The sequence below is a fragment of the Lynx canadensis genome, chromosome D4, assembly GCF_007474595.2.
Source record: "Lynx canadensis isolate LIC74 chromosome D4, mLynCan4.pri.v2, whole genome shotgun sequence".
In the NCBI taxonomy this organism is placed as follows: domain Eukaryota; kingdom Metazoa; phylum Chordata; class Mammalia; order Carnivora; family Felidae; genus Lynx; species Lynx canadensis.
In genome coordinates, this window is record NC_044315.2 from 55,494,197 (window position 1) to 55,505,155 (window position 10,959).

At 54.7% G+C, this 10,959-nt stretch overlaps 1 protein-coding gene across 2 annotated transcripts; it reads right to left on the minus strand.

The window, feature by feature from the left end:
• Window positions 1-203: 203 nt before the first annotated feature.
• On the minus strand, window positions 204-6,239 carry AQP3 (aquaporin 3 (Gill blood group)). 2 transcript variants are annotated; one of them, XR_003964223.1, is made up of 7 exons: window positions 6,063-6,239; window positions 2,884-3,010; window positions 2,385-2,522; window positions 1,889-2,007; window positions 1,343-1,560; window positions 792-1,254; window positions 204-622 (listed from the first exon to the last, which is right to left on the minus strand). XR_003964223.1 is itself a non-coding variant. In XM_030293747.1 (6 exons), the coding sequence occupies exons 1-6, from the start codon at window positions 6,168-6,170 to the stop codon at window positions 1,086-1,088; spliced, it is 879 nt and encodes a 292-aa protein (XP_030149607.1). In that variant the 5' UTR covers window positions 6,171-6,239; the 3' UTR covers window positions 204-1,085. The 2 variants fall into 2 exon arrangements, 1 of the variants encoding a protein (XP_030149607.1); XM_030293747.1 differs by having other exon boundaries at window positions 204-1,254.
• Between the last annotated feature and the right edge of the window lie 4,720 nt (window positions 6,240-10,959).

A 10,959-nucleotide genomic window follows, 5' to 3' on the forward strand; every position in this document is an offset into this window, starting at 1 on the left:
CCACTGAGTTCAAGCTGAGAAGCTTGGTGAAGAGGCTCACTCACCTGTCTGTGGGACTTACTCTTGCCCCTCAAGCAGGGCCCGAGTACTGCCCCTAGGGTGCCCTGGCCCGGCTGGGCACCCTGGGTATTTGTGGTTGGACACAATGAAGCTCCTTAGCTGGCCCCAGGACAACAGCAGAGAAAACAGAGAAATTTCCACAATTGGCAGTTTTAGGCACACATTTTATTGTTTTATATATATATATATATATATATATATATAAAAGGCAAAAGAGTACATGTGTTGAGTGGAGAATTAAAGGGGTGAAGACCCTATTTTAAGTAGAGTCTCCCAACCCCCATCCTTAAAACTGTAACATCTACTATGTATATTTTTTAAAAAACCAAAAAACATGAAACTTATACCTGGACTTCACCCCACCACCACACATGCCTACATTATGACAGAAATACGTTCTCTGCTCCTACTTATGTACAGCCAGAGCTCCACACCTGGGCTGGGGTCTCCTCCTCCCGGTCCTACCTCCATATTCCCACCCTACCTCCCCCAAAGCCTGTAGAAACCCCCTGCTAGAAAAAGGGTGCACATGCGTGCACACACACACACACACACACACACACTCAGAAACACATATCTGGACCCTCCTCCACATGGAGCCCCCAAAACATGCAGACCCCTGGCACTTTCCTCACTCACAGAGGGGACATACCACAGATGGACCTTTCCCTAGGCTCCCCCCACAGCTAGAATCCTTTCCACTTGGTCCCTTGCCCTGATATCTAGGAAACCACACACACACACACACACACACACACACTCAAACACCAGCTGCCTATTCTCACTTTTGGGGAGACAAAGAGATATGTTGGCCCTACTCCCTGTCCCAAAACAGCTTAAAGACAGTGTCCTAAGGTCCTGTTTGGGCAGGGTCCAGTGGGGAATCCTGAAGAAGGCCGTCCCACTGCGGGGGGGAGTAGACGGAGTTTCTTAGTCCGGGAGGGGGACCACAAAGGCTTCCAGGGAGCAGCCCCTGCACAGTCTGTGGCTGCTCAAGAGAGGGTGGGGAGGTGGCCCCTGGCCACTCAGATCTGCTCCTTGTGCTTCACGTGGGCCAGCTTCACATTCTCCTGCTCAGTGGAGGGTGCAGGCTGCTCCAGGTGGCAGCCGATCATGAGCTGATACACAAAGACTCCCGCAATGGAGCCCAGGAGAGGAGAGACGATGGGCACCCACCACCAGTGTCGGCCAGTCCTAGGGACAGACACATGTGGTCAGGGGAGGGTGGGGCGGCAAAGGGGAGGCGGGCTGGGACAGGCTGGGTGGAGGGGGCTGCACTCACGTGAAGACTTCAGAGCCCCAGCCAGCAATGGCGGTGAAAAGGCGAGGGCCGAAGTCCCGGGCGGGATTGACAGCATAGCCAGAGTTGAAACCCATGGATGTGCCGATAACGAGGACCACCAGGCCCACGGTGAAGGCCTCCAGGCCACGGGGGACAGGGTTGTTGTAGGGGTCAACAATGGCCAGCACACACACAATGAGGGATGCTGTGCCAATGAACTGGGGAATGGAGAGGACAGGATGAGGAGCTGCTCCTACCCTACCCTCTGGTCCCTCCTCTGTCCTTGGGCTCCTGGAGCCTTAACACTTCCCAAGTTCACTTCTCTCCAGCAGTGGTGCTGGCCCCTGGGGAACTAGCTGAAAATGAAGATTCCTAGGAATCTGCATGTTTTATAAGTACCTATCACCATGATTCTGGTGTCAGTGTCCCCACACATTGAGACAACCCTGCTATAAACAAGGAGTCCTGTCCCCCAGCCCCCCATGAGATGCTCACAGCAGCTTGGTCCTCCTCTCTGTGTTCCCCTAATGAGTCCCCAGCCCATACCTGGTCGAAGAATCCATTGACCATGTCCAAGTGTCCAGAGGGGTAGGTAGCAAAGATGCCAGCTGTGCCATTGGGGCCCGAGACTACAAGCTCATTCTTGGCGAAGTCCCAGATTGCATCTGGTGAAAGATTAGACCCAGAGTGGGTGAGGGCAGAGGCTTACCTGGCTCTCCTGTCTCAGGTCAGGCCCACCCTTCTGGGGGATCGCAGGTGAGCAGCACATCACTGCTATATTACTCAGGAGTCTATGGAAGGGTGGCAGGGGCGGGGGAGGGGGGTGGGCAGCGAGGATGGTGGATGGCCTGAGACTCTGTTGCCCAACTTGTTTCTTTCTTTCACCTTGTGCCCCCAACCTTGGTCCTGTGCAGTGAATGAGTGAGTCATAAGCTCGGGGCCTGGGCAGGCCCCAGCTGTCTGTCATCAAAAGGCCTGATGCCAGGAGGTCCCAAGCAGAGAAAGGGAGGTAGTGTAGGATGGCAGGGTGGGGAATGCTCACCATAATACAGCCCAAAAACAATTCCAGCACCCAAGAAGGCTCCCAGTGTCTGAGCCAAGGCATAGATGGGCAGCTTGATCCAGGGCTCACGTGCCAAGAAACACATGGCAAAGGTCACAGCAGGGTTCAGGTGGGCCCCTGGGAAAAGAGGAGATGGGACCTATTAGTCACTGTAACCTCCCACAGTTGGGGATCCCAGGATCTCTAACCTCCATATTCCCCTTCTTTGGCCTTAGGGGGCAGGGGTGCAGAGAAGGGTTTCTTGTACCGGATGGTGAGTTGGACTATGTAACAGGCCAACACTGATAATCTGATTCCAAGGTGAGAGTCAGAGGTTCAAAGTGTCAAGTTCCTTCTCCACTCTCCACTTCAAAGGGCTCAAAGCTGAAGCCACGGCTATTCCCTGCCCTTGAGAATGGCCCCCACCACCTCATTCCCCAGTTGGGCACCCTGGGGAATGCCCTTGAAGGTAATGACTGAAGGTGGAGCAAGGCCTTACCAGAGACCTGGCCAGCAACAAGGATGCCTAGGGTGACAGCGAAGCCAAAGGCCAGGTTGATGGTGAGGAAACCACCGTGGGTGCCCCGGCTGAGCACCACCTGGGCCACGGAGCCACAGCCAAACATCTGTATCAGGAAATAGAACCAGGCAGGGAGAGTGAGGCCCGGCAACTCTCACTCCAGAAGGAAGGAGTAAATCCAGCAACCTCCACCTGCAGTCGTCAGAACGGCAAGCCATTCCTGGGGGGATCCAACCCAACCCCCTCCTGCTGCAACTGCACCCTGAAGAAGAAGCAGACATGCCCTCCCACCCACAATGCCCAAACTCTAACAGGGCCCTATGGAAGGGACTGGAAGCAGAGTCAATGACAGGGAGTCCAGAAGATGGCTGGACCATCTTCTCTGATTTTTCTGGCATCTCAGTAGGAGTGAGGTGTAAGGGAACAGCTTTTACCTTAGCATAGTTTGTCCTCCAGCCCTTCAGGTCTGGCCCACAAAGTGGGAAGGCTCTCACTCATCCTCCCACCGCCCCCACCCCCACACTTGCCTCCTTCCTTGCCCCAGAGAAGAGCTGGATGGGAGTTGGTCAGGGGGCGGGCAGTGCCCACACAGAAATAGGGAGGAGGCCAGAAGTTAGGCTGAGTCTGCTTCTGAATCCGGAATGTCAGAGCCCCTGCCCCTGCCCCTGTTCCTGTCCCAGAGTCTCCTCTCCCCACCTTCCCTGACCTGACCTCAGGAATTCCAGGTTCCCTACATAGATGTGGAGGTCCTGAAGACAAAGGTCTGAGTGGCCCCTCTCTCTAGCCCCGACCCGGGACTCAGCAGTGCAAGTGGAGAGACTGGCTCTAAGCTTTCTGACAGGGATGGAGGAATTCAAGAGGACTAAGGTCCCTGATGTCCTGCAAATACAGAACATCCTATTCCTCTTGTTCAAATGTAAAAATGTTTCTGTGCCAGCTGTAAAGAACTATCACCCTGAGCTCCCATAGTGTCCCCCAAAGCTGCTCAGGCCCTGCCCTGGGTCTCCTCTTCTACCTCCCCATAACTAAAAGTTTTATGTCTACCCAGGGGGCAGTTTCCAAGACTTGTGCTAAGAGCCCTTGTCCATTCTGACAGGTCAGCATCCTGTTGTACTGGGTTGTTAAGCATTTTGATTATCATCCCTCAGAAAGACCAAGAGATAGTGAGGAAGCCAGCGGCAGTGATGCGGGGCAAAGGTGTGTAGGCAGGTGAGAGCAAAGATCAGAGATTGTGAGTATGGGGGGGGGGGGAGGGAGGCACATAGGGGTCTGGGGCACGCTGCCCTGCCTGGCAGGCCCTGGCCTCAGCTCCTTTCCTGCCTGAGGCCCAAACCTGGCTTCATCCCAGGAGACCTTGGAGGGAAAAGCTGTCAGAGCCAGTTCCACCACCTTGGGGCTAATCTTCCTCTTCCTCCCCCTCCTTCTCCCTCACTCCCCACCTCGATTTGTACCCCAGAGAAAGGGGCTCCCCTCACTCAAAGGCCAGCCCTGATCCTGCCACTGCAGGCTCTAGGTCCCCAACTCACAGGGGTATGTAGGCAAGCCCTTCTCCACCACTCACCGATCTCCCGGGCCTAGCCCTCCTCCTCAGGCAGCCATTGAGGTTCTGCTTTTTCACTGACATCAGATGCCTTACACTCACCTGAGCCTGAAAGCCTTCACAAAAGTAACACCCTCTTTTTGTGGTTGGGGATAAACCAAATGATCCTGGGGCTCAGTGCAAGATCTGACTGCTCCTTTGTGGCAGAGGCAAACTGAGATGTGGGAGGGGATGGAGAGGCCCCTCTGTGAATGTAGGAGACAACCTCCCCTGCGCTGGCATCTCTTGAACAGGGGGCTGGACCATAAATCAGATAAGCAGTGAGGGACACTAGACTCTGGGGCAAGAGGGTGAAAAACACCTGCCCCTCCTCCCTTCTTGGCACAGGGAGACAAGGGATGGAGATGACGGATAGGGTCACTAGTCTTGTGAGGGGCTGTGGATAAAGTGCCCCATCTGGCTCCTCCCTTGCTATTCCTGGAAGCCAGAGGTGAGTCTAAGAAGTTTTCTCCCCATGGCACCCATTCTACCACCATCACCCATTTGAGGTGGGCCACCCCAGCCCTACTTGCCTCTAGTTAAGCTTCCTAGTCTACAGGGGGCTGGCTGGTATGCATCACCTACAGTGGGGGCTGGGGCAGGAACGGAAGAACCTATCCACTGCAATGAAGCAACTGAACCCAGAAGTAACCCAGGAGAAAACAGGTGTAACCACATGAAGGGCTGAAAATCAGAGAGTAGCTGGGACAGGAAATGGAGACCTTGAGTGGTGTGTGCCTGTCAGACCCAAGAAATGCAAACAAAGTCACCCAGGAACAAGCTAGGGACGAAACTGGTGTAACCAAGGAGTAAACTGACCGAGGAGTAACCCAGGCAGGGGAAGTGGCCTACCCAGAGAACCCACAAACTAACTCAGAGGCTGTTAGAAGCTGGGGAGTAACTCGGTGTTTTGGCACAGAAGATGACAGCATATGTCTGGGTGACTGACAGAGTCTGGGAGCCACTTAGCACAAGGGGAGCAACTTTAGCGACATCCTGTCCTCTGTGCCCAGGGCCCAGCTGCCTTCCACAGCCTCGTATCTTCAGGATCCTTCTTTCTTCCAATTCTGCTGTTTGCACCCTGTGTGCCTTCCGCCCTCTGCCCCCACCCGTGGAAAACTGTCCTTGCATCGGGGAACTTTTGGACTTTCTGAAGCTTAATTATTCATTAGGGGCCAGATATCCAGGACCCAAATAATCTAATAAGGGTCCATTTGCCAATGCCTCCACTGCCTCCCAGAGCTGGAACTCTGGGAACTGGGGAAAGTGAGAGCCAGAAGACGCTGGAGGTCTCAGACTGCAGGGGTGACTGCTGCCCCCAGCCTGTGGGTTGGGGCACTGGTGAGAGGGTAAAGGATCAGAGCCGTCAGTGGGAGTAACAGGTGGCACTCTGGCAAGTCAGAGCTGTCACAGACAGGGTTAGAGCTGTGGGGGAAGAGCACTCAGGAAGGGGTCATGGTGGGGAGCAGAGCTGGGAGAGGGGTCGGGCTGTCTCGAAAAGCAGCCCCTCCCGTGAACAGAGAGGTCAGGGAGTGCGGGGGCTGGAGAGAGAAGGGCTTCTCCGGACCCCTCCACTCACCACGAGGATGAGGGTCCCCAGGCACTCAGCCAGAGCCTGGCGAAGCAGCCGGTAGCGGATGTGGAGCATCTCCCCGCAGCGGGACACCAGCTCCTTCTGTCGACCCATGGCGGGAGTGGCGGCGGTGCGGGCGGCGGCGGTGAGCGCGGCGGGAGGACGGCCGGGCGGCGGCTGTGGCCCCGAGCGCCGGGTGGCGCCCTTTATAGGAGCCGGAGGCTCTCGCCACGCCCTCCCGGCAGCCCCTCCCGGCGGCCCCTCCCGCTGAGCCCTGAGACCGCCCGAGGTGTGGGCGGCCGCCCCCAGCGGCTTGCCTGGGGAGCCTGGTGAGGACACGGGGCTGCGGGAAGCTGGGGAGGAAGGTGGGGGGGCGGGGAGGAGCTTTAGGGGTGGGGTTCGCGTGGAGAGGACACTTAGGGGAGGAGGTGTGTTACGGGCTGAGAGGGGATTGCGGGGTTCTGAGAGCCAAAGGTCGGGTACAGGCATGTGTGGGACATGGCTGGGGAGGATGAAGCTGCCAGTGGAGACCTCCTTGCCCCACTCACAGTGAGCCCTGCTCACCCCCCACGTGATGGTGGGGGTGAGAGAGACTTGTCAGGAAGGGAACTGGCCCCATCCAGCTCTGCAGTATGGCTGGACCCGTTATGTCCTCAGAGAGGGGGCTGGAGGGAGGAGGCTGTGGGCCCCAAGGGAGAAGAGACCGTCTCATAGTCCAGACCTGCGTGGACTCACAGAACACAGGCGGAGTTCCAGCCAGAGTTCATGGGCCTGTTGTTCCTTGTGCTGAATATGTATCACATGTTGCATGTCCTGATCGGCTCTGTCCATGGCTATGTCCACACATGACATCTGTCCTGTGTACCAGATTGCACCTTCTGGACATTTCTCATGGCTGCGTACATGTCTGTTGAACCTGGCTAGGTTAACTGAATTTGCCACACGTGTATCTGCGCGTGTTTTGCACGTGGCTCCAGAGGGTGAGCTGCAGTTGTCCTGACATGCCACATGCCACATGCTTGCCAGCAGGGTGAGTCCTACCTAGTTGTTTTTAACTCTCTCTTCTCCCACTCTGGCTGATCCCAGCCAGGGGAGAGTCTGACCCTTTAAGAGGTTAAGCTGGCTAAACTGTGAGAGTTGTCAGCCCCATCTGAGGTGGGACGTGGGGCAACTTTGCTCCTCATATTGCATTTATTTTTTTAATTTTATTTTATTTTATTATTTTATTTTATAAATAAAATCCCAAGCAGGCTCTGTCGTACTGTCAGCACATGGAGCCTGAGGCGGGGCTCAATCCCACCAACCTTGAGACCATGACCTGAGCCAAAATCAAGAGTCGGACGCTTAACTGACTGAGCCATCCAGGCGCCCCAAAAAAATTATTTAAAAAAATCAATAATTGGGAAACTAAGGAGTGGTATCCTGGACCCTACCTCCACAGGACTGGGAGCAAATATGACCGCACTCCAGTTGCTATGGCAGCATTGCCTGGGGAGACCACATTTTCCAGAGGCACTTAATCCAGGTGGTCTAAGGGCCTTGGGGACTTATCCCTTGAGGAATGGCTGTCAGGAATAAGGGCTCCATTGCCCAAAGGCTCTTAGGCCCAAAGGGATGGGATTTAGCAACACACATTGGGTAAATTTACACACTCTTGCACATGCACACGCACACTCTGAGACTGGCAGCCATGCTTCCCTATAAACCCTCAGCTCTGTTCACATGCTCATGGGATCCCCTTCACATGGGAAACTAGCCATGGGCTCAAACATGTCTGTAACCCACATGTGAGGTCTCCCATCGCCCTTGGCCCAGGAAGGAGCACCCCACTCCTCCAGCCCCAACGGGTTGGGAGGCGCCATGGTGAATCAGGAGGCCATCACCAAGTGCCTACCCATGGCACCACTGCCAGTCTGTGACTCAAGACAGAACACTAGACTCCTGGTGCCAGAGCCCAGACTGTGGAAATGGGGAAACTCCCTTAACCATTCTACTTTTTCTTCTCCCTGCCATATGATGTGCTTCTCAGCCTCTCAGTGCCTCAGATGGGGCTCCAAAGGCAGCACGGGGCAGGAATTGGCAAGGAGCTCTCCTCAACACTGAAAGAACATAGGAACCCCAGCCCATAGCACCTTGTCCTCACTGTGCCCCATCCTGGGGCTGCCAGAAGGACAAGCCTGGCCTGGAAACCAGAGCACAGGAGAAAAACAGGGGAACTCTGCCACCAGCAGGCATATATGCAAGGCCCTTAGACACACATGCATTTGCACTCAGCTTACATAGGTGTTCACATGTGCTGCACCATATGCTCCTACACAAAACTCATTCATATCTATAATTAATGTGTGGACATACATGTTCATACATGTACCTACACATGCACAATGAGATGGATTTGGGTTGAAGCAGAAAAGGTATGATACAGGTAGTGGGCGTGAAAGAGGGGGAAGGATACAGTGCCTTCCAAGGGTCCTTTATTCCTGCCAGCCCTCATTTGGGACTAAAAGGGGTCTGGACCTGGGGAGTTTGTGCAGAATTGCCAGGCTGACCTGAGTTGGGGGGGCAGAAGCAGGACCTCACTGTCTCTTCTCATTGTAGTCAATGTCAACGGCGCCCCCTGGAGCCAGAGACAGAAAGAAGTATGGCTTCAGAGAGAAGTGATTGCACTTGGTAAGGCCAACTCTGAGTCACAGAGCTTACCTATAGCCCTCTGGGCTCGCTCCTGTGCTTTGGGTAGGAAAACTAGGGCCAAGTGCAAGTGCAAGCTAGAAGCCAGCCCACCTGGGAGCTCTGGGAGGATGCAGATGAGGAGGCACCACCTCGTCCCAGGGCATCTTGAGCAAGGTCTGTCTCACCTGGGTGGAGGGCTGAACCCAGGAAGGGGCCTTGACAGCCCATCCACCCGTGGGAGGCTGTGATTCCTTGAGGTCAGAGCTGGGGGAGTGGGTTCCCAGAAAAGGGAAGGGCTAAAGATGCAAGTCCCAGCCTGCTGGACCAGAGGGCCTGGCTGGGGCCCTGTAAGGGGAGGTGGTGGCACACCCTTCATTTTCTGCCCCCCAAACTCTTTTTGTTTGAATAGGAGCAGCGTGAACCATCAGAAGGCATATGGGCCTTGCTGTTAGCAAGTGGGGTGGAAAAAATGTAGACATTAGAAAACAAATCATGCTATAGTCTCCCCAGCCTCTTCAAACCCCCTAAATCTCTTCCAGAGCTTTGGAACAGGGTGGGGGAGGGGCAGGCCAAAGCAGACATACAGACATTTTCAAGTTTAGAGATCACTTCCTCCCATTTGCAAAACAACTCCCAAAAGTGGGTGTATTTTTCCCCTTTCACAGATGACAAAACTGAGGTTCAGAAAGAAGTCACCTGCTGAGGTCTCAGCCAAGCATTGAGCTGGGATTCAAACCTCATGAGGATAAGAAGGTGAGGTGAAGAAGAGGGGCAGAGAGGCCAGGGAGCCTCAGGTCCAAGGCACAGGAGGAGCAGGGAGCCAGGACACAGGAATCCACTGAGTCTCTCCATACCACCTGAGCCCCTTTTCTAGAATGCACCCCACTCTTAGGCCAATGCTGGACACTATTCCTGCTCCTAGGCCTCAAGAGTTGGGGGCTGGCTCTGGACTGGAATTGGGAGTGGAGAGTGGAGATGAATCATCCTATTATGAGCGTCCCCAGACTGGGGGGCGGGCAAGCATCTCCTCCTACTGCGCCAACAGTCACCCCCTGTCTCCAGACAAGATGGCAGAGAGCCCATGAACACATACTACCCCCTTGGGCACTTCCAGCCACATGTCCAGCTCTGAGAAAATCTACCTTTAGACCCATATCCTGGGGACTTTGGATTCACCTTCTGGTGTCTCTGAGCTGCCCTTGGCACCCTTTGAGGACAGCAGAGAGTTGCAGAAGAGACAGAGAGATGCGGCAGAGGCTTAGACTCCTTGCTGAGGAAGGGTCCAGAGTTACAGGGGCCAGGCCAACAGGTCAGAGGCTTCTTGCCGATCAGAATCTCAGCTCCAAGTCTGGCTTGGCCACTGAACAGTCAGGTGACCTAGCCAGCTCTCTTCTCTCAGCCCTCAAGTATTAGTTTCTTCATCAGTCACCTGGAAGTTTAATATGGAGTCGTCCCACCCCCCAACCCAGGGCCTCTGTAAGAATCAAGCAAGATTGTGAGTGTTTCAGGCTTTAAAAACTTTATCACAGAGTCAACATAGAAAGCAAGACTCATTCTAGAAGCTGCCTCCTTAATCAGAGCCACATTTCCTCATATGTGAATATCCACGTATATCCACATGAGTTCTTGGCTCTGTGTTTGCATGTATCCATGGAGGTCTGTGTGTACAGGGGGACAACCATGGGGTTCATGCATGCATGTGTGTATCCATCAGTGCCTGTGTGTGCATTTGTGTGTCCAAGGGGCTCTGTGTGCATATCTGTGTGTGTCCCAGTCTGGGCCTGGCTGTGGGTCTGGGTCCAGAGTTTACAAAAGCCAGAGATAGAGGATGAGGATCTGTTGAGGAGTCTGGGGACTAGCTGGCCGGACAGTTGGCCCTGCCCCAGGCCGGCCTAGAGGGAGAGGAGTTAGTGACATGGAGCTGACACAGACCAGGTTATTACTACAAACAGGCCTAGGGTGTCTGGAGAGCTCTGGTTCACACCTCAGGATCAGATCCCTGGAGCCCCTGGCCTTTATGTTTTCCTCTCTCTCTCTTCACTAGCAGGAAAGCTTCTGGAACCAGGATGGTTGCCTCAGAATGAGGGGTCAGAACCAGAGATTGAGGAAGAAGAAAAACTCATGGCCTTCCTGGGGGGCCTGAATTAGGGCCTGGCGTTTGCCTGGCCGCTGCAGCCAGGAAAGGAGCATAGAGCATTTGGGGGACTGAGGCAACCAGAGAGCTTCCTGGAGG